At 53.1% G+C, this 26,469-nt stretch overlaps 1 protein-coding gene across 2 annotated transcripts in view; it reads right to left on the reverse strand.

Annotated features, from left to right (window-relative positions):
• GRIK5 (glutamate ionotropic receptor kainate type subunit 5) overlaps nt 1-26,469 on the reverse strand; it is a 72,822-nt gene that overhangs the window by 17,198 nt on the left and 29,155 nt on the right. The window contains exons 12-15 of one of the 2 annotated variants that reach the window (XM_084770272.1): nt 23,302-23,505; nt 1,805-1,921; nt 1,571-1,680; nt 936-1,109 (exon numbers count right to left, since the gene is read on the reverse strand). In XM_084770272.1, coding sequence (XP_084626398.1) covers nt 936-1,109; nt 1,571-1,680; nt 1,805-1,921; nt 23,302-23,505 — 605 coding nt within the window. The remainder of the gene's footprint in view (nt 1-935; nt 1,110-1,570; nt 1,681-1,804; nt 1,922-23,301; nt 23,506-26,469) is intronic. The other variant, XM_084770273.1, reaches the window with a different exon arrangement.

Raw genomic sequence — 26,469 nt, forward strand, 5'->3', positions numbered from 1 at the left:
GAGCCTTTGCACCCACGGAGCCATCTCTCTGACCTTCTAGTTAGATCGGTGAGCGCTAGGTTCAGTGAGAGACCCTGCCTCAAAAAATAAAGCGGAGAGCGACCGAGAAAGACATCCAGTGTCAACCTCTGGCCTCTGCACACTCCTGCACACATGTGCAAACACACCCGCATGTATAGATGTCCCCCTCCACACACACACACACACCACATCCATCACACACACCAAGACAAACAAACCTAAAAACCTCACATACAGAGGCACCTGTCCCTGTATACACACGTGCATCTGCATATAACAAGAACACACACAGAAAAATAAATTTTTTTAAATGTGGACCAGACATTATGAAGGGCTAGGAGCTTCCTTGCTGTGTGTTAAGTCTCTAACAACCAGGGCAATGTCGCAGACATACTAGCAATGTCCCTCTTTCCCCAGATGGCTTGGCTTATGTCACTTTTCCATAACAGACTCACTGATACCCCAGCCGTGGGCCCTCCCCTCTCATGTGCTTAGCATTGAACTCGGGCCCTAGTACGTGCGAGCCACGTACTCTGCCACCAAGCTATGCCCCAATCCTTGGTTTGTTTGTTTGTTTGTTTGTTTTAGACAATTTGTCCTATTAGTAACTGAGGGTGGCCTTGAACTTGACGTACTGGTCTCAAATTCATAACTCCCCTGCCCCAGCCATCTTCAAATGCTGTGCCCTTTCTGTCTCATTTTTTTTTCAGACGGGGGAAACTGAGTCAAGGAGAGGGACGTCCCCCCCACCCACCCAAGGCCATAGCGACAGTGGTCTGCTTTGCTGAGGTCCAGCTCCTCACTGCATAGGCACAGTGAGGACCAGAGAGTTGCCAGCGAGAGCACAGCAGCCCCCAGCCCCGGAACGGAAGGCCTCCCAGCCCTCACAGTATACATAAAAGAGGCTTGCTCACCAGACTCCGCTGACGCAGCGCGTGGACAGCGCCCGGGGCATGATCTCCGAACCCTGCTGCATGAAGCCACCCACGGGGAACCAGAGGCTGTTGCCTAGCGTGTACTGGTTCTCTAAGATATGGGGACGCGCCCGAAGGCACGGGTGCGGGTTGTACCACTCGTAAGGGCTGAGCCTGTGGAGAGATGGGCGGGGGGAGGCGGGGATGAGGAGAAGGGGAGGGTGAAAGAGGCGAGGCCACTGTGCTGAGAAAGGGAAGGCGGGGAGGGGAAAATGACGGACACATGCAGTAGAGAAGGGATGGGATGTGTGGGGGGGGTGAGTGACGGAAGAGAAGAGGAGGGCATGGAGAGCAGATATGCTGACACACCTCAGAACCAGACATTGCAGTGGAGCCAAAAGGAGGGGGGAGGGGCCTGGCAGAGACTCCCCGAAACCCAAGTTAGATCCCCAGAGGGGGAAAGACAGGGCGAGAAAGAGAGGCAGGCAGATCCAGGGCACCTGTGACCCTACAATGTTCAGCCCCAACAAAAGCAGGACGGCGCAGGTGGCTTGTGGGATGCCTCTCCCGACTCCTCCTTCTCCCCCGCCCCCTCCCTCCCCGCTCCCGAGCCCTGCAGCAGCTGGCCCACTCACCTGGCGGCTAGGAACAAGACACAGCTCACAGCTAGGTAGGCCAGGAGCATGAAGAGCCACACGGCAGGGGAGAAGGGGTCCAAGAAGGAGAAGTAGCCAGGTTTGCGGCCCTAGGAGACAAAGGGCAGTGAGAGAGGCCCCAAAACCCCCTCCTCCCCCGCCCCCAGCTGTGTGCTCAGCTGGTGGTCCCCGATGCTGGGCCACAACCACCCCGCTACTCCCAGGGGACCGTACCATGTGCACTCTGTAGAGGATGCTGATCCCCAGGGTCATAAAGGGCTTGGAGAAGTCGATGACCTTCTCCCTCTCGGCAGTGATGGTGAAGGCTGCCACCGCCAGGTCTGCCTTCTGCTGGAGGGGAAGCAGGTGGGGCGGACGGAGGGGGGCAGGAGACAGAGGTGGGCAGTTAGAGACGCCCGCAGGCACCACCAAGAGAGACAGAGTCGAGACTGGCCGCAGCTCTAATCCGGTCCCTCTGGCCTGCCAGGTCCTAACCACACTATGGTCAAGACCATTGCAGCTGACCAGCTTCTGTCTGGAGAGAGGCTCTCGTGTTGCTCAGGCTAGCCTTGAACTAACCCTATAGCCAAGGCTAGCACCGAATGCCTTCTCTTCCTCCGTTCACCTCCCAAATGCTAGCAGCACAGGCGGACAGCCTCGTTTATTTTTTGAGACGGGGTTTCTCTGGGCAGACTTGGCTGTCCTGGAACTCACTGTGTAGACCAGGCTGGCCTCGAACTTACAGAGATCCACCTGCCTCTGCCTTCTGAATGCTGGGATTACAGGTGTGCTCCACCACCACCGGGCTTGACAGTCTTTTTTGTTTGTTTGTTTTTGGTGTGTGTGTGTGTTTCCTTTCCCCAAGACAGGGTTTCTCTGTATAGCTTTGGCTATCCTAGACTCACTTTGTAGACCAGGCTGGCCTCGAACTCACTGCGTCAGCCAGCCTGTCTTCCGAGTGCTGGGATTAAAGGCGTGTGCCACGACCTCACCCGGCTGACAGTCTTGTTTTTAAAGCCCCATACTGTTGTCTATCCTGCATCCTCATGTCAACAGGAAACAGGACACTGGCTCCCGGGTGCCTGGACACTGGCTTGCTCTGGGGCCTTGATAATAGATGGCTACAAGTGTTTTGTTTCATTTGTTTTCAGTGTGCGTGGATGTGTGTACATACGTCTGTGTGTGCATACCTGTGGAGGGGGATATGAAATATGCACGCAGGAAAGCCAAAGGTCCAGGCTGGGCATTGGTTTTTTGTTTTCTATCTGTCCTAGACTCGCTTTGTAGACCAGGCTGACCTCAAACTCACAGCGATCCACCTGCCTCTGCCTCCCAAGTGCTGGGATTAAAGGCGTGCGCCACCACCGCCCGGCTCTATACTATACTTTTTGTGGCAGGGTCTCTCGCCCAATCTGGAGCTCACTGATCCAGCTAGGCAGGCTGGCGAGCCAGAGCCGGTGATCCCTCCTGTCTCCGCGTGCCCGGCAAAACTGCGGCCACGCTCAGCTTTACGTGCTGGGACTCTGAACTCGGGCCCTCAAGTTTGTGTGGAAAGCACTTTACCGGCTGAGCCGTCTCCTCAAGCCCCTGGTTAGAACTTCTCCCTACTCATCTTCTGTGCCCCTCCCCAAACGGTCTCCGAGCTATGGCTGGCTAGCTCTATTTATAGATGGGGAAACTGAGTCTCAGAGAGGGCAAAGGCACGGACAAAGGAAAGGCAGCAGTTGGGGACTTTGAAGTAGGAGGTAACCACAGGTCTTCCGCTCCAGCACACGAGGGTGCTCTACGCAAGTGTCTGGAGGACACAGGACCAGGGTGCAGTTCCCTCAGGAAAGGCCCATGCTTCCAGTGTGGACGGAGGAAAAGGTGTGTGGGCTGGGCTGGCCTGACCTGCAGGGAACCCCTTTCAGAAAAGAACTGAGTGATCCTCCACGGCCAGCTCACTTTGTGGACACTAGCCAGCTGCCGGCTGAGGGCTGAGACAGAGCGGGGGAGATCCTGCATTTAGTACACAGTCATGCACCTGCGGTACTGGACACACACGGTCCAGGCACTTCTACAGCACAGCGTGCGCCATGCACCCTGCCTATGCGTGTGCAGAGACACCGGCCGGCGGTGACACACACTCAGGTAGGGACATGCGGTGACATCCCTCGGGGGCCCAGTAGGGGCTATGTGACACTCACAGTTGGGAAACAGAGCAGGTTTGGGGAATGCAGAGCCCTGGTCACCCCGCCCCCGTTACTGTATGACTTCAAGCACCGGTCTTAAGGATGCTGGGACATGGCTCCTGCACGTCCCCCTTCCCTACACTTCAGTGTCATCCGCTAGACTGCAGCACCAGGGGCTGGAGATAGAAGGGGAGTCTGAAACCCAAATGTAGGGAGAGAGCTCCCCCTGGAGGCCAAGGCTGAGAACAGCAGCCGTGCCCCAGAAAAGGCTGGGGCTGAGGAGAGCAGCAACAGAGCCTAGGGTCTGACCTGGGAGCCAGGTGGGCATCCTGGATGAGCGAGAGGCGATCCTATCCTAGATCCAAACATTGCGAACAGGCGATACGTAATCCCGGGTCAGAGGAAAATGCCACAGGTCCAAAGGATACCCGTCGCAATAATAAAACTCAACGTCAGCAATGGCGAGGCAGCTCAGCCCGAAAGTGCTTTCCTTCCTAGCCAGCAAGGGAACCAGAGTTAAATCCGGCAACCCATGTGGAAAAGCTGGGCGCAGTGGAATTCACCTGAGACCACAGAATGGGGCGCGGGGGAGGGGGGGAGGCTGGGCGAAAAGAGGATCCATGGGCCTCACTGGTCAGTCAGTACAGTGTGCCTGGCGAGTTCCAGGCAGTGAGAGACCATGGATCAAATTAGCTGGATCAAATGAGAGAGAGAGAGAGAGAGAGAGAGAGAGAGAGAGAGAGAGAGAGGGGAGGCTGACCTCAAAGACTACTTCAATGTCAGGGACCTGATGACGAACCAGAACCAGAGCCGAGAGACACAGCGCAGGTTCAACAAGGAATGCAGGGTGGGTGAGGACCAGCCGAATATAGCTTAAGTGCGGGAGACAGCTCAGCCCTGAGGCAAAGCCAGAGGAGGAGGTGTTGATGATGCGCACAGGGATTCCTGGGGGCTGAGAGTTGGGAGCGCTTGTCCCTTTTCTTCTAAAGCGGTCACATTTATGACCAAGATGTGAACTGGTGTGGGAGCCATCATGGCTAATGAAGGGATACCCCCCTCGTGTGTGTGTGTGTGTGTGTGTGTGTGTGTGTGTGTGTGTGTGTGAGTGAGAGAGAGAGAGAGAGAGAGAGAGAGAGAGAGAGAGAGAGAGAGAGAGAGAGACATCCTGACCCCCAAGAATCCCTCTTTGTGGTCAGGACCCTAGTGCAGACATACGGAAACAGCCTTTCAGACATGCTCCAGGGCTCTACGGTCTTTGGGCCAACTGTCTGTGGGATCCCCTCCTTCTCAGAAAGCCTGTAGGGCTCCCCTTTGCTCTCCGACCATCCCTTGTAGCTCAGTGGCCTCTTGTAGCCCAGCCTTGAGCCCCACATCTACGGCCTTACACTCTCCAGCAGTTAAGGCTGGTAGCTTTGCTCCAGGATACTCCCAGGTCTGTCCCCTCCTCCCCCGCCTGTGACACCCAGCGCTTTTCCTGACAGCCATGCTTGCCTCCTCAGCACCCTCCCAACGCTCATGAAGTCCACATCCACTCCCCACATATAAGCCAAAGGGATGGATGATGATCTGTTCAAAACACATCAGGAGGCTGGAGAGATGGCTCAGTGGCTAAGAGCCCAGGCTGCTCTTCCAGAGGGCGCCAGGGTTCGATTGCCAGCACATACATGGCAGCTCCAGTTCCAGGGACCTCAATGCCCTCCTCTGACCTCTGTCACCAGACACCAGGCATCCACTTGGTGCACATATTTTCATGCAGGCGAAACAGTCATACAAATGAAAGAAATCCCAGCACTCGGGGGACAGAGGCAGGTAGATCTCAGTGAGTTCGGGGTCAGCCTGGTCTACAGAAGTAAGGTCCAGGACACGCAGGACTACACAGAGAAAACCCTGTCTCAAAAACAAAACAACCAAAAACCAAAAAACCAAAACCAAAACACAAACCCACAATCAACAGGGGGCTGGGGAGATGGCTCAGAGGTTAAGAGCACTGACTGCTCTTCCAGCGGACCTGAGTTCAATTCCCAGTAATCACATGGTGGCTCACAATTGTCTGTAACTCTAAGATCTGACACCTTCACACAGTCATACATGCAATGCACATAAAAAAGAAAGAAAGAAAGAGAGAGGACAGGGCTCAAGGACAACCAACTTGTCAGTGTTAAGAAATTAGGCTTCTCTGGGGTCCCACAGAGCCCACTGTGTCTCCAGGGCTCCCTTTTTTTCACATCACCCGCTGCTGACTTGAATTCTCCCCAAGTTCTGTACATCTCTCAGTGTGAGGTGAGCCTGGTCTACATATGTGGTTCCAGGCCAACAAAGGCTATAGGGTGAAACCTTCTCTTTTAAAAAAGAAAAAAAAAAGTGGGGCTGGAGAGGCGGCTCAGAGGTTAAGAACACTGACTGCTCTTCCACAGGTCATGAGTTCAATTCCCAGCAACCACATGGTGGCTCACAACCATCTATAATGTGATCTTATGCCCTCCTCTGGCCTGCAGATGTACGTGCAGGCAGAGCACTGTCTACATAATAATAAATAAATCCTTAAAAAAAAAAAAGTGTGCATGTGACCCCAGCCATTCCTCCAAAGCCCCTCAGCCAGCCCAGACACCCCTCAGCACTTAGCTCAAACTACAAAATGTCTATTAGACTCTGTGCCTCCATTCCTGGACCACAGACCCTTCATCTGTCTGTGACAACTGCACGGGGCCAGCTCAGCACAGGAGCCAGTGGATCTCATGTCCCATAATCCTTTGCTGAGGCGGGACCATCACCAGCACCTCCTGGGCCTCCAATGTGCCTTCTTCCCCTGTACCCACACACGGGAATCCCAGCTAGGTTAAATACTGCCCCACGCACAATACTGCCCCACGTTGGCCACCGTTCCGGGGGTGTTTGATTCCCCAGAGTGGCTCTGTGCAGAGAGATCCTTCACACCGCCATTTCTTGTGAGAAGAAAGGAGGAGAGAGCGGGCGCTTTGACCTAGTTGATTCTGGGATTTGGAACCACTCGCCCTCTGGTGGCGGTTCCCGTGTGCGCTGGTCCCACCCTCCAAAGCTGGGGGCGTCTGAAGTCAGTCTCAGGCCTGACTCTTCTGTGTTTGCGGGGAGCTGTGCACATGAGTGTGACTGACCTTGTCTTAAAGGTTTATTTTCATTTTATGCGTTTGAGCGTTTTGCCTGTATGTATGTATGTATGTATGTATGTATGTATGTTTGTGTGTGTGTGTGTGCAAGGCAGATATCAGAACAGGGTGTGGGATGTATGTATGCTTGTATGTATGTATGTGTGTGTATGTATATATGTATATATGTATGTGCACCAGAGATCAAAACAGGCTGTCAGATGTGTGTGTGTATACATACACATATATACGTATATACATATATATACATATACATACATATACATATATACGTATATACATATATACATACATATATATATATATGTACCACAGCTCAGAATAGGGTGTCAGATGTATGTATGTGCACCACAGAGATCAGAAGAGCCTGTCAGATGTGTGTGTGTGTATGCACTACAGATCAGAATAGGGTGTTGGATGCATGTATGTATTATGTATGTATGTGCACCACAGAGATCAGAACAGGCTGTCGGACCCCCTGGAACTGGAGCTACAGACAGCTGTGAGTCACCATGCGGGTGCTTGGAACTGATCCCGGGTCCTTGCCAGGAGAAGCCAGCTCTTCGCTGCCGAGCCACGTCTCCCGAGCAAGCCCCTGAACTTCTAGGGAACCCGTAGGGACTTCAGTCTCTTCGGTGTCCCCAGCAGCTCTCTGGATCCTGTCTTCCGGGTCCCTCCGTGACAGAAGCCTGGCGGTCCCTCCGCACTCCTCCGTCTCCCCGATGCTCGGCCCTCCTGACCCTGCTCCTAAACACCCGAGGAACGGCATCACCGCTCCCCGCCTCCGATGCTGGCTCCTGCTCAGGCCACAGCACAGCTCACTTCTGCCTCCTTCCCTAAGGCCCTGCCTCAGAGGCCCTGCCCTGCTTGCCTGCAGGCCTCTCCCAGCCATCTCCCTCTCTATTCCCCCCGCCCCCCACTGCCGTCACCACCAACCTCATCCATCCGCTCCTCTACACGACAGATCTTTAAATATCTACTGAGACCCCTTAATTGGCCAAGCAGGTGGGAGACGAAGCCTCAGGGGAGGGCAGTTAGATGCAGGGTCTTGAGAGAGGAGCATGGTGACTGTTTTCCTGAAAATTTCACGATTTCATTTTTCCTCATAGCAGAGTAAGATTCCACTGTGTGGGTATAGAAAGGAGACCGTGCCGGGCGGTGGTGGCGCACGCCTTTAATCCCAGCACTCGGGAGGCAGAGGCAGGCGGATCGCTGTGAGTTCGAGGCCAGCCTGGTCTACAAAGCGAGTCCAGGACAGCCAAGGCTACACAGCGAAACCCTGTCTCGAAAAACCAAAAAAAAAAAAAAAAAAAAAGAAAGAAACAAAGAAAGAAAGAAAGGAGACCGTGGGGCGAGGGGCAGAAAAAAGAAAAAGGGTTTTGGCTAGATTGTATGAAACCCTAGGTTCAGTCTGCAGTTCTAAGGGAGTGGGGAAACATGAATAAATAAAGAGGATGCAACGAGGAGGTGGAGGAAAGGTAAGGAAAGAGAATACATCTGTTACGAGGGCAGAAAAGACTGCTGGCAACTGAAGGACACAAGGGTGGGGCTGAAGGGCTGAAGAGGCAAGAGGGGAATTAATAAAAATAAATTATGCATGAAAACTCTCTAATGAAAAACCATTATTTTGACTGATTACTTAACAAAAGAACGCAAGACATGATGGAGGGAGGGTTCATCTGAGTGCCCCAAAGCCAACTAAAGCCTTTGCGAGCGCCCCTCTGGTATGTCCAAACCCAGATCCGGGAGGGAAGGCAGCCTGCAACCCACGTTTGGTTTTGCCAGATGCTCCACCAGTAGGGGGGGCTCTAGAGCAGCGGTGCTCAACCTTCCTAACGCTGCGACCCTTATTTAAGACAGTTCTTTATGTTTGTAGGGACCCCAGGGCCCAACCATAAAATCATTTCATTGCTACTGACTTGCTCTCTGCAATTTTGCTGCTGTTATGAATTGTAATGTAAACCACCTGTGTTTCCCGGTGGTCTGAGGCGACGGCCCCCTCCCCCCCACTCCGTGAGAGGGTCGCGACCCACAGGCTGAGAACCACTGCTCCAGAGGCCGGTGCCAAGGTTGCGGGATGGAGAGCCAGTCCCTGCTTCCCTCCAGCCTGGGCAGCAGGGGCTCCTTCGTTCTGTCCCTGTAACAGATCAGGGCTGGCTTCGCCTAGAGCCTGCCTCAAGGGGGCCAAGCTGTAGCGCCTTTTGATAAACAGCTCTAGCTTTTGCCTTTGGTGTCAGAGCTAGGGCTGTGGCTGTGCTCTGCACGGGTGGGCAGCCAAGCCTAGCTCCGGTGCGTTTGCAAAGCTGGAGCACTGCCAAAAATCCTTCCTGTGTGGTTCCTTATGGGGTGGGGGCGGGGAGGGGAGAAGTCTCTCATTCCTGAGTCAGAGGTCTCTTACTCTGTCACTTAGCAAGCCCACGACAGGCAGAAATGACCCACGCAAGTCGAGACCCAGTGGGCGCTCGGGCCACACAGTCTTTAGATGCCTGATCAGGTGTTGGGTGTCCTATGGGGCCCTCAAGGAGCCAGGAGGGGTGTCTCAAAGGACAAGCCCAAACAGAGGACACCCGCTACAGCCCCAAACGGCATCCCACGTGACACCAGCACTCTGCCCACTTCTGGACCTTTCCGACTGCCAAGCTGAGGGGGACTGACCAGACTCTCTCCCAATGCAAAGCCGGATGGGCGCTTTGGAAGACAGGTGGGTGGAAGTCACGCCATCTAGTGGGGTAAAGATTACCAATAAAACCCAAACACCTGCCAAACGTCAACCGGCACCAAGCAAAAACAGTCTTCTGCTGTGGGACTGTGGGCAGAGTTGCTACCCTCTGAATCCCTCAGTCTTAAGGCGGATGTTGTTACTCCCAAGTACCAACCACTGAGCTATACACCCCAGAATTCTTTTTATGTGTGTGCGTGCACACACGTGTGTGCAGTAGACACCATGGTGCTCCTGTGCGAGCAGGGGCAGTCTGCAGGAGCAGTCTCTCTCTCTCTCTATCATGTGGGTTCCAGAGACTGAGCTCAGATCACCAGCGTTGGGAGCGAGGGCTCTTCTGGCCTGAGCCATCTCACTGCCTCACCACCACCCCCCCTTTTACTTTTTTTTTTTTTTTTAGATTTATTTATTTATTATGTATACAGCATTCTGCAGATGTTGCTATAGATGGCTGTGAGCCACCATGTGGTTGCTGGGAACCGAACTCATGACCTTTGGAAGAGCAGTCAGTGCTCTTAACCTCTGAGCCATCTCTCCAGCCCCCGTTTACTCTTGCATCGCTGCTCAGGTAGGCTTAGATCTGTCTGTAAGCCTCTTGCCTTAGCCACACGAGTGCTGGGATTTCTGTAGCCCCACCATGCCAGGTTGGTTGGCAATTCTTCCTGGAGCTGGGGAGACGGCTCGGCGGGTGAAGTGTGTGTGGGAGGAGCTAAGTTCAGATTCCCACGTAAAAGCTGGGCATGGAGGGGGGGGGGGCGTCACCTGTAACCTTAGTACTTGGGGGAATAGGGGACACACAGGCTAGTTCCTGGAGCTCACCGGCCAGCCAGTCTAGCTGGCAAGTTCAGGGAAGACTCTTGAAAAAAAAAAAAAAGATGGAGGGCTGGAGAGACGGCGCATCGGTTAAGAGGACCCAGGTTCAATTCCCAGCACCCGCATGACAGCTCACAACCATCTGTAAATCCAGTTCCAGGGGATCCAAAGCCCTCTTTTGGTTTCTTCTCTGGGCACCAAGCACACACGTGTGGTGCACATGTATAAATGTACACGTTCACATACATACAATAAATAAATCTTAAAAAAAAAAAAAAAAGAACCAAGAGAAGAGGACACCAGACACTAACCTCTGGGCTCCACATGAGCTTTGCATGCACATGAGCACACACAGACATGCACGCGCATGTACAACACACACACACACACACACACACACACACACACACACTTCCTTCTGCTCAAACGACTATGAGGGAGGGATGAGTGTGCACCCCCAGCAGTTTCAGCACTTGGAAGACTGAGTGGGGAGGACCAAGAGCTTAAGGGCTGGGACCATGGCTCAGTGTATGCACGAGGCTCTAGGTTCAACCTCCAGTCCACACGCATGTGCGTGCGTGCACACACACATATACACTCACACAAGATACACAACATACACACACTCACAACTCATTCACACACACCATACACACTCATGCACACACTCACACACTATAAACATACTTGCACACACCCATTCACACACACACAACACACACACACACACACACACACACACACACTTACTCACATCACGTAACTGCTATGATTCCAGTGAGGTAATCGGTTGCTTTCTCTCCAGGCTGGTCTCAGCTGACCTCAGCAAGGCCTACTGCTAACCAACCCCACGAAGGAAGCTACTTTCAGCTCCCTGGGTGTGATCAGCACACTGCTGCCCACGGAGCGGTCAGCGCGGCGCTGTGGGGACCCTGGAGATGGAGCTCCACAAAGCCAGGTTCAAGGACGGAAAGTGGGAATACTGACGCTGCCCCAAGGCAAGGCTTCGAGGACCTGCATTCGGCTTCGGGTGGCCCTTTGGAATCAGTGTGGATGAAAAGGCATGGGCTGGGTCGCTCGAGTGGGCCGTCAGCTGTACTGATTTGCTCCGATAAAGACACTTCATTCAGGGTAGCAACTGCAATTGAGTCACCGCTTGATTACAGGCACAGTAACCCACAGCCATCTTCCAGCATCCACCTGCCTCTGCGTGGACCACGACCCTGCTCCTTTCAAGATGCTGATCTCCTCCCTAATCTCCGAGATGCCCCCCAGAGGATGAAGAACTGCTTCTGAGCTACTATCCTGGAAAAGACGGAGTGTTCTCAGGGACGGGCTCTTTCTACCGCGGTGGCCCTGGCTCCCTGGGTCTGTGCGCCAACCTGGAGCTCCACCAGCTCCTGGATATGTGAATTTCAACCCTACAGCCAGGAACTGGGAAAGTACAAGGCGGGTCCATCACCCTATCGGACCCACTCTGAGTTGAATTTGGGCTCTATTCACCCATCTGACCATATCAGCCCCACTGTGGTCCAGCAGGCAAAGCCGGGGGGGCGGGGGGGTGACCCATGGAAACAGTGACAAGGCACGGCTATGGTCCTTCTAAAAAGCAATTCAACAATATACACACAAAGCCACAAGAGGGTCTGTTTGTCTGTCTGTCTATCTCTGTCTCTTTCCTCACCCCCCCCTGCCCCCTGCCCCCCCCCACCGCGAGACAAGGTTTCTCTGTGTAACAACCCTGGCTGTCTTGGACTCACTTTGTAGACCAGGCTGGCTTCGAACTCACAGAGATCCACCTGCCTCTGCCTTGCTGAGTGCTGGGATTATAGGCGTGCGCCACCGCCCGGCTCTTTCTTTCCTTTTCTAAGGGCTGGGGGTGGAAACCACGGCTTCACATATGACACGCAACTGTTCTACCACTGAGCTACATCTCCAGGCCTCATCTGGTCTCTTTCTTTCTTTTTGTTTGTTTGTTTAAGGCAGGGTCTCACTGTGTAGACCAGGCTGGCCTTGAACTCAGAGATCGCCGTCTTTGCTGGGGTTAATGGTGTACGCCATCACACTTGGCTAACTGGTCACTCTGTACAGAGAATCCACCTGGGAAAATAAAGGTCCAGGGATGATGGCGCATGCCTACAATCTCAGGACTCAGGAGGTGGCGGCAGAAGCATCAGGAGTTCAAAGTCATCCTCCGCGAGCTCCGAGGCCAGCCTGGACTATGTGACACTCAGCCTCAAAAATAAATTACAAGCCACGCATGGTGGCACACGCCTTTAATCCCAGCGCTCGGGAGGCAGAGGCAGGCTGATCACTGTGAGTTCGAGGCCAAGCCTGCTCTTCTACAAAGCAAGTCCAGGACAGCCAGGACTACAAGAGAAACCCTGTCTCGGAAAACCACAGTTAAATAAATAAATAAAATAAAATGCTAAAGACACACTATGTCTACATGGGGGCTGCAGTCATGTGACACCCTGCTTAGGTTAAAGCAATCAGATACCATTCTGTGTGTTCTTCATTGGCACAGCCTTTTTCTCCCCCAGACTGATAAGATCCGCTGTTGGCAAGCGCTCAGGAAACATGACATTTCTCCTGCACTTCTGGTGGGAATATAAGTTGGCGGAACCTTTTTGAGCGGCCACTTGGCGGTCTGTCCTTCAAGACAATTCCTATTCTTTGACCCGGCCCCTCCTACTCAGAACGTATCCCTCAGGAACATGCCCACAAGCCCACAGGCCAAGCGCCAACTCCGAGGGGGCCAGAGGCTGTGCCAGCAAAGACCGGAAGCCACCCAGCTGGCCACCGATGGGGGCTGAGCTTAACAACTCACTCTCCGGCCATCAACGGAATCCTCCAAGTCTCCCCATTCAGTTTCAGACAAATACTGGCATCTCTCAACCTGACCACTGCACGCTGGAAACGGGATGCATCACCCGTTCGGCTGGGCCGGCCCAACCCTACAGTCACTGACTGCCTCCCATGCACACTTGCCACAACTATCACTCCAGCCCAGGCTAAGCCTTCCAGGAACGAACCTCCCCTCAGCCAACAGTCTCCCACACGCCTGCGCCATCTGCTTCCACTCTTTTCTTACTGTGGCTGTTTCCTAAGCGAATGTCCAGGGTACACACTTTTCCTTCTCCCCGTAGCCATTTACAAGATCCGAGTGGTGTGTCTGTCCAGCTCAATGCTGACAAATAAGAAGGAACCAAGAGACGGCGGCTCAGGGGTCAGGGAAGGTGTTTGCTGCCGAGCCTGCCACCCCTGGAGCCTACACGGTGGAAAGAGAGAGCTGACTTCTGTTAAGTTGGCCTCTGGCTTCCACTGTGTGCCATGGCACCCATGTACATGTGTACACACACACACACACACACACACACACACACACACCCGTCTGTTTTTTTTTAATGTTTTGTTGAGCCAGGCATGGTGGCGCACACCTTTAATCCCAGCACTCGGGAGGCAGAGGCAGGCGGATCGCTGTGAGTTCGAGGCCAACCTGGTCTACAAAGTGAGTCTAGGACAGCCAGGGCTACATAGAAACCCTGTCTCGAAAAACCCAGCTCTGTAGGTGGCTGGAGAGATGGCTCAGAGGTTAGGAGCACTGACTGCTCTGCTAGAGGTCCTGAGTTCAATTCCCAGCAACCACATGGTGGTATACAACTATCTATAATTGTGATCTAATGCCCTCTTCTGGCCTGCAGGCAGAGCACTGTATACAAACAAATAAAAATCTTAAATAATTAAAAACAAAAACAAAAACCAAACACACACACAAGAAAGAAAGAAAGAAAAACCCAGCTGTAAAAAGTGTTTTGTTGAGCCTGGCGTGTTTTGTTTGTTGTTAAGGACAGTGGTACTGACATCTGTGATAACGTAGATGAACATCAGAAACAACAACGTGTGTGCTAAGAGGCTGGCGAGATGGCTCAGAGCTAAGAGCACTGTCTGCTCTTCCTGGGCTCAGATCCCAGTACCACGCCACCACCAGCTCTAACTCCACTTCTGGGGGAAATCGGATGCCCTCTTGTGGCCGCCACAGGCACTGCATGCATGTGGTGCACAGACATACCCACCGGCAAAGCACTCACGCACTTGGATACATAAAAACTGCACCGAGTGAACCAAACCTCTTGGTCTGCAGAGGCTGGAGTGGAGGACGGGAGGAACAGGAAGCAAGTACTCAGTGAGTCTAGAGGTGTTTTCTTGGGGGTGGAGGAGGATGGTTTAGTGGATAAGAATGCTCACTACTTTTTGTTTTGTTTTGTTTTGTTTTTCGAGACAAGGTCTCTCTGTGTTAGCCTTAGCTGTCCTGGACTCACTTTGTAGAGCAGGTTGGCCTTGAATTCACAGCAATCCACCTGCCCCTGCCTCCCGAGTGCTGGGATTACAGGCGTGCGCCATCACGCCCAGCTACTTTTTAAAAAAATATTTATTATCTATACAGTGTTCCGCCTGCATGTGCCCTTGCTTGTGCACTCACTACTCTTACAGGTCATTTGACAAGGGTTTGGTTCAACCACCTGTCACTTCAGTGCCCGGGGAATCTATCGCCCTCTTCTGGTCACTGTGGGAACTACATGTGTAGCGCCCTTACATATGTGTAGGCAAAATGCTCAAATATATCGAATAAAATTAAATACATCTTTTTAAAAATTGAAACGGTTAGCTGGGCGTGGTGGCGCACGCCTGTAATCCCAGCACTCAGGAGGCAGAGTCAGGTGGATCTCTGTGAGTTTGAGGCCAGCCTGGTCTACAGAGTGAGTCCAGGACAGGCAGGGCTACACAGAGAAACCCTGTCTTGGAAAAAACAAGAACAAAGAAACAAAAACAAAAACCAGTTAATTTTGAGCTGGATACTCCAGAGCCTGAGGTAGTAGGCTTCACAATGCAATTCAAAACCACTCCAGAGCTCTGTTTCCCTGACCACCGCCCGGGCACCGCCTTCTTTCCTTCCTGCCCTCACACAGCTGTGCTTTTACTTATTAGGCGCAGGCGACCCTCTGGCTGGGGAACACTCTTCACTCAGGCCAGACTCCTCTTTCAGCCAGTGTTATAAGAGCCTGCTGAGTATCAAAATGTTCTAGAATGCTGAGGGTCCAGACATGAGATACACAGTACTTAGTCCCCGCAGGGCAGCTTTCCTCATCTCTTTGAATTCTTCCTAAATAACACACAAACACACACATACACACACACACACACACACACACACACACACACACACACACATGCACGCACACTCAGAAACACACACGCACTTGAGGACACACAGGTACACATGCATGCACACTTGGGGACACACACACACTCGGACACACACAGACACAACACACACAAGCACGTTCCTTTATACCACAGTGCTCTCCCCACTGTCTCACATGGTATATATGCTGTCAGGTTAACCACCTTAGGACGCCAATTTCAGGGGAGCAGCTGCCCTCCCTAGTCTGCACCCAGCATGCAGCTGCTCTCCCTAGTCTGTACCCAGCATGCAGCTGCTCTCCCTAGTCTGTACCCAGCATGCTGCTGCTCTCCCTAGTCTGTACCCAGCATACAGCTGCTCTCCCTAGTCTGTACCCAGCATACAGCTGCTCTCCCTAGTCTGCACCCAGCACGCAGCTGCTCTCCCTAGTCTGCACCCAGCATGCAGCTGCTCTCCCTAGTCTGTACCCAGCATGCAACTGCTCTCCCTAGTCTGTACCCAGCATGCAGCTGCTCTCCCTAGTCTGCACCCAGCACGCAGCTGCTCTCCCTAGTCTGTACCCAGCACTTGGGAGCAGAGACAGGCAGATCTCCGGGAGTTCAAGGCCAGCCTGGACTACTACAGAGTGAGTTCCAGGACAGCCAGAGCTGTTATACAGAGAAACTCTGTCTCAAAAAACCATTTAAAAAAAGGGGGGCAGATCTATATATACTCACAAAAAGGATGTCAATAGGCTAGGCACGGCGGCACACCCCTTTAATCTCAGCACTAGGAGGTGCAAGCAGTTGGAGCTCTGTGAGTTCGAGGCCAGCCTGGTTTACACAGTGAGACTTAGGGGTAAAAACAAAGGCACAAGGAACACTGAGGTGAAGACAAAAGCGACGGACACAGCATTACGTGTAACAAGACACCACGCTTGCAAAAATAAAAGCTGTAAAGACATAACGGGGTGCGGTTGTGAGTGGCTATCTTCCTACTACTTGGGCAGTGGAGGCAGAAGAAACAGGAATTCAAAGTCGTCCTTGACGACACAATGAGTCCCAAGACAGCCTGGGCTGCTGGGATCAAAGGCGTGCGCCGTCACTGCAGCCGCCCGTACCCCTACCCGGCATCAAAAAAAAATTATTAAAAATATATATATGTTAATGAGAACTCTGCCCTATATTCTGGCTGCCTCTGAGGTGGGAGACCATTGCTGAGCCACACTGACGGTCCTGCTCTTCCCTCCGACGGTTTTCGTATCACTTTGTGTTGCACATTTGAACCAGAGCAAACAAAAGGATTGTGGTTTTGTTTAGATTCTGTGGTACCAGAGACTGATCAGTAGAGCTCAGAGCCAGGCTGGTGCAAGCCAAGCAAACACGCTCCTGCTGAGCTGGCCACAGCCCCAGGCACACGATGACAACTTTTGATAACTTGTAGGAATGTCATTTCCATATAAGCATATTTTGTGCAAAACGGAATAACAATAATACTGGGGTTTGTCTGTTTCTTTTTTGTTTGTTTGTTTGTTTTTTGTTTTACGAGACAGGGTCTCTCTGTGTGTAGCCTTGGCTGTCCTGGACTCGCTTTGTAGACCAGGCTGGCCTCGAACTCACAGCGATCTGCCTGCCTCTGGGATTAAAGGCGCGCGCCACCACGCCCAGCTATAACACTGCTTTTATAACCGCACAGTTAGCTAACCTATGCCTGTAACAAAGTGATTTTGTTTACTGTTTAGGAACGCTTCGCCATGCTTTGCTAGGAGATGATGTTTTAGTTTCGTTTTTAGTTTTTATTTCATGTGCACGGCTGCCTTGCCTGCATGCCCGTTGGCACCCTGCCTGGTTGCCAGGGGAGGACCGAGACGGTATTGGGTGTCCTGGAACTTCAATTATGGCCAGCTGTGAGCCGCGGTGTGGGTGGAAATGAGACCTGAGTCCTCTGGAAAAGCAGCCAGCGCTCTTAGCTGCTGAGCCATCTCTCCAGGCCCAAGACAGTGGTTTTATAAGCACAGAAGACCTGTTTTTATGGTAATAGTCCTCCCTGTCTCTGCACCTAACTTTCTTAACACGTCAACTTTCTGGAACAAGAACGCCAATACAGCAGAGTATTTTTTAAAATGCCAGTCTAGAGGACTTGGTGCAGTCCCCAGAGGCAGGGGCGGATGAAGACTGCAAGCAAGCCAGAATCAGCTACAATGTGCTTGCTTGGCTGGAGAAACAACGTGTACCTGCGCATGCGCGGACTGGCAGCCGCTCTACAGACCCCTAGCGTGTGATGTCCACCGAGGACCTGCGCATGCGCGGACTGGCGTCGGCTCTACAGACCCCCTAGCGTGTGACGTCCGAGGCGATGCGGGCATTGGTTATGACAGCGTGTGTGCTGATCTCAGTGGTCCCTTAGTGATGGCCCTCCAAGTCAGGGGTACACTAAGCCTCAGACAGGTAGATGCCTGTCTGCGGGTCACACCAACATGTAGGGAACAAGCCCAGCTCAAACCAGGGTTATCTGACCCCCACAGGCAATGTCCCAACACCCCCTGACCGTTGACGTCAGCAGTGAACGCCTACGTGCTATGGCCTGCCTTACAAAGCTCTATGAGGGGGAAAAAAATACTGTACTGTTTCCAAAAGGGAAACCGAGGCTGAGCGATGTGGCGGCTTGCCAGGAATCCTAGGGGATCCCCTCCCCCACAGCTGGTAACCACTGTGTCCCTGGCATGGATGCCACAGTGGACCTCAGACTTCTATTGGGGTTCAAGGTACTGGCTGCCCGAGCTGCCCTGGCTGCTGGAATGGAAGACAGTCCTCTGACCAAGGTCCTGACACTCCCCGAGGGCAGCTCACAGCACAGGACACACCTATCAGGTACATAATTAAGGCCTCAAGGCAGGCCTGGAAAGAACGCCCTCGCCCAGGCCAGGGATGGCTGGAGGAACAGGCCCAGTGGCAGCAGAGCTTAACTCCTCCCTTCTTCAACCCGAGCCCCTCCTCTGCCTCCTGAAGCTGACCGGAAGAGATCTGGTCTAGCTTTTAGGGCCTGGAAAGCTTTATCTTGAAGCTCTGTGGCGTTGGCTGAAGCAAAACAGCACAACGTCAGACGTGCACTGTAGAGACTGTGCACTGACGGGTGTAGGATGCCGTGAGGTGAGGCAGCTGGCGAGGAGGCTGACAAGAGCAGGGGCTGGAGCTGGCACTCGCTTGGCAGAGCGCTTATGTAGCACGCGTGATTGCCCGGGGGGGAAAGTGGGGTGAGTTCCAGGCCAGCGTGGGACACGTGAGATCTTGTTGAAGGAAAGAAAGGGGGAAAGAAGGAAGGAAGATAAAAGGGAAAAAAAACCATGAAGCTGGCGCTATGGCTCAGTGGCTAATAGCACGGCCTGCTCTAGCAGAGGACCCAGGGTTGATTTCCAGCACCCACATAACAGCTAGCAACTATCTGACGCCTTTTTCTAACATCCAGAGGTGCTATATAGACCTACGTGCCGGCAAACGCTCATATACGTAAAAATAAATCAGTCTTTACAAAGGAGAAAACAGGGACAGAGCCTGAAGTCCCAGCACAGTGGGAACAAAAGTCCCTGGCAGTGGTCGCCACTGCGTGGGAAAAACGGACCAAGAATTCCCGACTGGAGTCAGGAGATGCCAGTGAGCTGAGCTGCTGCCTCCCGTCCGGAAGTCACTCTCTAGCTTGGGACCAGCCTGTCGGGATGCCCACTCTGGTTCCCCCAGTTACTAACCCGGTGGCCTCGCTGCACTTGAGGCAAATACTAACCCTTCCCTCACCATGAGGCTACGAGGCTGGGCAGCTTGGAACATTCGGTAGGGGACAGCGAGCACCATCCTGGTTGCTCCAGGCTTGCAGGCTGGGAGGTCTGCAAAGGCTGTGGCCTACGGGACAGACACAGCTGGGCCGCAGGCCCTGGGAGTTGGGACACACGTAGTCCTGTGCCGCTGAGCCCCAGGCCTCGGGCTGGCAGGAGGACAGTGGCGCTCCGATGTTGCCAGCACGTGGTGTGAAGTCAACTAGGGGCAGCTGCTGCTATTGTTGGGTGGCGTGGTTAAGAACGCCCACGTGGCTCTGCAAGCCTGGCCACGCCATGGCAGGCAGGCAGGCAGGCAGGCGGGCCGGAGAGAGGGAGGGCAGCGCAGACGCAGTAGGACCCAGCCTCCGTGTCTTTATGCTCTTAGCCTGCTTCTCCTTCACTGGGCTCTCTGTAAATGTCCACAGTTGCTCCAGCCAGCCATAGGGAGGGAAAGCCACAGCATCCTCCTCTTTCACACTCCCCCCTCCTAAGGGTCATCGGACCCTGCACTCTCTGGGCCCTTCCTCCCATAGTCCCTGGGACACTCCAGCCCCAGGCCTAAAGTATCCTCTATAATCTCTACTTTGAATAGACTTACGTCAGTCTATCTTCTCTCACACTTTAAACCAGCTTGTCCTGCTGAGGTAAGGGCAAGGCCAGGTGTGGCTTGGTTATTCCAGGGTAAAAACAGAGGGCCTGGCACACAGTAGGTGCTCAGTAAATACCAGCTGATGAGTGCATGTGCGAACTGACCATGCACGAACGGGTCACAGGCAGAACGGGTCACAGGCACACAGGCGCGCGCACACACACACACACACACACATTGATTTATTCATTTGCTCCTCACAGCCATGCTGCTACGGACCAGGAGCTATTCCTCTCATTTTATTTGAACCCACTGCGTACAACGTGGTTAAGTAACCTGCCTTACCTAACACGGTCACACGGGCAGGGCACAGCCGAAGCAAGACTCAAAGGGCTCGGCTGCGAGGTAACCAGCTACAGCGAGCCCAGGCACTGTACCGGTGTGTGCTCACCAGGCAAGGCCAGTGCCATCCAAGATGAAGATGCCCCTGAGGTCAGGCAAACAGCTCTCTTCCTTAGGTGACAAGTGTGATGTCACCTGGAAGTGGGGAGTGAGGGGCTACTCCTCTGAAGGCTGCCTATTTCTGGGGGTTCTAGTCAAAAACAATTCCTGGGGCTGGTGCGACAGCCCAGAGGGTAAAGCCTCAAGGCCTCAGTTTCCCCAGAGCCTGCGTGGTGGAAAGAGAAAACCAACTCCTGTGAACTGATTTCTGACCTTCACAGGAACACAGGGGTGGGGGGGTGGGGGTGGGGCTTGTCCATATGTATACCCGCTCTTAAAAAGAGGACCAGACTGTAGATACGGGACTGCCAGCCTCGGGCCTCCTCTTCTCTTCTTGGGGATACAGGGACTCGGCCCCTAACACCTACTGTGGGACAAAAGCTTTCAAATCAGCTGGCAGCCTCGGGGGACCGTGCCTTAGGGCTTGCCTGCAGGCTGGAGTGGGAGCAGGGACCAAGCAGTTAGGACTCAGGGGCCCCACCCCTGCCTCCCCCGGAGCAGCTCTGCTTTTGTGTGAGTTTCTGAAGAGGCTCTCAGTGAGGAAAAGTTCTGCTGTTCAAACAACTGCTCAAATAACAGAGACTCAATGCCCTGAGGGACAAATGTCCTTGTAACAAAGTGCCCTGCTTGTGTCTCTCTGGATGACATTCAGGGGCTCCAAGCAGTAAATTCTGGCTTGGGAGAGACAGGAGAGTGAGCCTGGCCAAGTTCAATGTCAAGGCTGCCGGCGCTGCAGTCCCCTGCTCTGAACCCCCAGCTCTGGTGTGCAGGACCAGGTGCCTGTCTTTGCAATAGGCTTTCCTCTATCCACAAAGCCACCAGGCATGGTGGCGCACGCCTTTAATCCCCAGCACACGGGAGGCAGAGGCAGGCAGATTGCTGTGAGTTCGAAGCCAGCCTGACCTACAAAGTGAATCCAGGACAGCCAAGGCTAACACAGAGAGATCCTGTCTCAAAAAAAAAAAAAAAAGAAAGAAACAAAAAACCCCACAAAGCCTACAGGGGTCAGGGCTGTGACTGTTGGCAGAGTATTTGTCTAGCATGCACAAAGGCCTGGGTTCAATCCCCAGCACCTCTCATAAACTGGGCGTGGTGTTCAAGAGTTGGAACATGGGGACAGGATGGACAGGGCCATCCTCAGGTACGGTGGTGCACACCTTTAATCTCTGAATTTGAGGCCAGCCTGGTCTACAGAGGAGTTCCAGGTCAGCCAGTGCTACACAGAGAAACGCTGTCTTTAAAAAAAAAAAAAAAAAAAAAAAAGCTACTGTCTAGCCAGTCAAGACATGCAAAAACATGCATCCATGCACGCACACATGAAAAATGGAGAGAGAAAACTCCACGGTCCCCTGCTGTCTGACAGCACATGAGGAACTGGCCCGTGTGGCCTGAGACTCTCGCTACAGGTCTGTTAGGTATATATATATCTTAGGGAGAGGAAACGTGGGGTTCGGAGTAGAGAAAAGATCCATCCAAGGACTCCAGTCCAGGTTGGTCCGACTCCAGAATATTCTTTGCACAGTGCCCTTGCCTCACACCTCTCACTGCCTGACTCCCTTCCCTCCTTACCTCCGTCCAAGCACTTCCTACACACAGGCAGGCCCAGCTGCCTCACCCAGAATGCCTCACTCTCAGAAGGCTCCACCTCTGTTACCTCCCTCACCTCCCTAACCTTGTGGTATCTTTTCTTTTTTCTGGGGGGGGGGGAATGGAGGGGGCAGGGGGTTGGTTTTTTGAGACATGATCTCGTTACGCAGCCCTGGCTGGTCTGGAACTCACCATGAGATTGGCGTTAGTAATCCTCCTGCCTCGGCTCCTCGTCTGTTATGATTACAGGTGTGTGCTACCATGAGGGGTTTTTTTGGGGGGAGGGAGGGGGGTCTTGCTCTGCAGCCTAGGTTACCCTTAAGCCTAAGATCTCTCCCACCCCCCTCAGCCTTCAGTGTGCTTGGACGACAGGTCTGCGCCCCCACATCTGACTTATGTTACCCCCTTTGCACATCACTTCAGGCAGCAGCATCTCTTCTGGAAAGTTCTGGGTGCTGAGCCACACTTAGGGCTCTCTGCTCTGGGCCTCTCCTCTGAGTTTGTGCCATCAGAATCCACCTGGCCCTGGACTGTGGTCATTTGCTTCCTGGGCCCTAACAAGACTCTAAACTCCTGAGGGCGAAGTCCCAGATCACTGAATCCAGTACAGGGCAAGGCACACGGCGGGTGGCCCACAAACACCTAATGAGAGGCGACGGACAGCTCTCGTTTTGGTTCCGTTCAGTTGGTTTTGCAGCAAGGTCTCAGGTGACACAACCCAGGCTGGCCTCAAATTTACAGTGTAATGAAAAGTGACCTTGAATCCTCCTGCGTCCGACTCTCAAGTGCTGGGGATTATAGGCCTGTGTCGTCACGCCCAGTTTCTACGGATTGAAACCAGGGCCTCCTGCATGCTGGGCCACATACCCTAAGCCCCAACAGATAACTCTTGGTGCCCGAAGTGTGCCAGGCCTCCCTAGCGGTACTGGGCAAGACACTTTGCTTCCTAAAGGAACCCTCGCTTGACCATCAGAATTTTACCTGATTCCTAACCCCATGCCAGTGCCCCATGAGTGACAGGAACATCTGGCAGAAACAGGAAGTGACGCGACGATGCGGTTTTTTTCTACCCGCCCACCCCCACCCCCACCCCCAACACTCAGAGCAAAGGTGACTGGCAACGGCTGAGCAACCTTTTGTCTCTCTCTCTTTTGCCTTTGTGCTGACCTGGTCCCACCATCCTTTCCTCCTCCCCCAGCCCCCTGCCAGCCGTACCCGGTTGATGAGTTCGCCAACCATGCCCGTCCAGGAGCCGTTGGGCTCCGGTGCGCCGTACAGTCCGTCCTCTACCAAACGCAGGCGGTACCGGAAACGCAGCAGCTCGGCCAGCTCCCGGAGCATGTCCACGCAGAAGCCCTCGAAGCGCTCGTTCCCAGACAAGGCCTGGAAGTTGGGCCGCCGCATGACATACGGGTTCTCCTGGGAGGGCGAGAGAGGGCAGGGGTCAGAGGCTAAGAACCTGGGGTCTGAGTCAGGGATCCTGGGGCCCAGGACCATCCGCTAGAGAGGAATCTACCCCGAGAGTAGGGATGGATGGCAGACTGCCTGCATGCTTGCTTGCCTTCTCTGTTTGTTATTGTGTGTACATGACATGAGGTGTCATTCCTCGGGAGCTATCTACTTTGATTTTTCTTTTTATTTATTTTATTTTATTTTATTTATTTATTTATTTTTTTGGTTTGGTTGGTTTTTGGTTTTTTCGAGACAGGGTCTCTCTGTGTAGCCTTGGCTGTCCTGGACTCATTCTGTAGACCAGGCTGGCCTCGAACTCACAGCGATCCGCCTGCCTCTGCCTCCCGAGTGCTGGGATTAAAGGCGTGCGCCACCACGCCCGGCTCTATTTATTTTATTTTGTGTATATGGTATTTTGTCTGCTGCCAGCGAGGGCAAGGTGCTGTTAGAACCCCTGGAACTTGAGTTACAGGCAGCTGTGAGCCCCCATGTGGGTGCTGGGAACTGAACCCCCGTCTTCTGGAAGAGCAGCCAGTGCGCTTGGCGGCTGAGCCATCTCTCCAGCCCCGCCCCCCTCTCCCCCATCAGTGCCTCTCACTGGCCTGAAAAAGAACAGTAAGCTAGGCTGACTGGCCAGCAAGCAAGCACCTGGGATCCACCTGACTCAGCCTCCCTAGCTTTAGGATTACAAGCCAGACTAAGCCAGTCATCACAGAGCTGTTGGTTTATTTTTTTGAGACTGGGTCTCACGTCACTCAGGCTGTATCAGAATTCAATGCGTCGCCAAGACTGGCCTTCAACTCCTGATCCTCTGGCCTCTACTGCCCAAGGGCTCAAACTACAGGTGTGCTACCGCCCCCCGGCTAATGCACTCACTGTTCATTTAGAAATGCTGTGAGCAGAAGAGACCTGAAAGATGCGGGGGCGGGGATGAAGGCATGGGATCCGCCAGCCCCTTGTCAGATCGTCACAGGGACACAACAGGATCTCCATGGCCAACCCAAACCGCCCAGGATCAAGGGGGAGCTTTGGAGGGAAACAGAGTGGGGCTGGCATCAAACTAGAATGAAGTTTTCAAGATTCTCTGAGAGCGGGGCGTGGTGGCGCACGCCCTTTAATCCCAGCACGAGGGAGGCAGAGGCAGGCGGATGGCTGTGAGTTCGAGGCCAGCCTGGTCTACAAAGTGAGTCCAGGACAGCCATGGCTACACAGAGAAACCCTGTCTTGAAAGATAAAAAACGAGACAAACAAACAAAATAAAAACCAAGGCTCTCTCAGGATACACCTTACCCAAATTACTCCTACGACATGCACAAGTTACACACACACACACACACACACACACACACACACACACACACACACACACACACACGGCCAGATCCGATTCCAGCAAACAGCCTTTGCTCTCAGCCATCCCATACACAGGTAGTTTCAATTTAGAGTTCTTGCTGGTTTTTTGTTTTTTGTTTTTTCTCTCTCACACAGCCAGTGGTGACTCACCACACCAGCTTTGTGAGCCAAAGCTGTGCCTCAAGAGAGTGTCCCTCACCAGGATTTCACTCCAGCCTGAGCTGCCAGATGGCAAAGTTGCCAGAGAATCTGGAAGTCTGGGTTGTTCTGTAAAAATCTCCTGGTCATGGATGTTAGCGACTCATTCAAATTCTAAAACCTCTTTTTTTTTTTTTTTTCTTTTTTTGGCCACAGGAACACACCTGCCAGTTTGCAATGTCTGGCCTTTTGCTGTGCGGATGGTCTTTCTTTGGCTGGTGTTTTTTGTGTGTGTTTGGGTTTTTTGTTTTTTTTTTTTTTTTTAAGATTTTAAAATCATATGCATATGGGTGTTTCATCTGCAATGTATGTCTGTGTACCACAAACGTGCCTGGTGCCCAAAGAGGCCAGCGGAGGGCGCTGGATCCCCCGAAACAGGAATATATCTATATCTGTGTCTATTTTCTCTATCTATTTGGTTGTGAAAACACCATGTAGGTGCTGGCAACCAACCTAGGGTCCTCCACAAGAGCAAGCAGCCAGTGCTCTGTTTGATTTTTGTTTCTTGAGACAAGGTCTCACTACGTAGACCAGGCTGGCCCCAAATCCACAGAGCTCCTCCTGCCTCTGCCCTCCCCCCCCCCCCGAGAACTGGAATTAAAGGCAGTGATCTCAACCTCAAAACCCACCCCTCCCCGCATCTCAGCTTTTTGGGTGCAGGAAATCATAGACGCGTGCATCATCACCCGCGGCTACGCCGAGGAGCGCCTTTGACGGTCACAAGCAAACTTTGCGGATCTCAGCGTGACAAAGAGGCACAGCGGGTGGGGGGACAGAGACCTCCAGAGAAACAGCAGAGCAAGGGGGCCTGGACGCAATTGGAGTAAAATCGGATTTATTTCCGGTATTAGTTCTCTAAATGGTGGTGGGATGGCATCTCTGTACACAAAGGGACTCAGGATTCAGAAAACACCCAGGAGAAGAGAATTCTCTGGTAGTAACATCCATGGTGCTTACCATGGGATAGACTCCACCTCACCCCACTTCCCTGTCATGTGTGCAGTGTGTGTGTGTGTGTGTGTGTGTGTGTGTGTGTGTGTGTGTGTGTGTAACTCTGGCTGTTCTGGAACTCGCTTTGTAGTTCAGGCTGGCCTGGAACTCACCGAGATCCCCCTGCCTCTGTCTCCCAAGTGCCAAGATTAAAGGCGTGCGCCACCGCTGCCTGGCCTCCTGTGTGTATTTTTAAAATATACTTGACTTGAAATTTTTACTTATCCTTAGCCACAGGTGGCAGTGGTGGTGGTGGCGGCGGCGGCGCGTGTTTTTTATTTTCCTAGATAGGGTTTCTCTGTGTAGCCTTGTCTGTCGTGGACTCGCCTCATAGACCAGGCTGGCCTCGAACTCACAGCGATCCGCCTGCCTCTGCCTCCCGAGTGCTGG

The sequence above is a fragment of the Acomys minous genome (genome assembly GCF_964271855.1).
Source record: "Acomys minous genome assembly, chromosome: 20".
Classification (NCBI taxonomy): Eukaryota; Metazoa; Chordata; class Mammalia; order Rodentia; family Muridae; genus Acomys; species Acomys minous.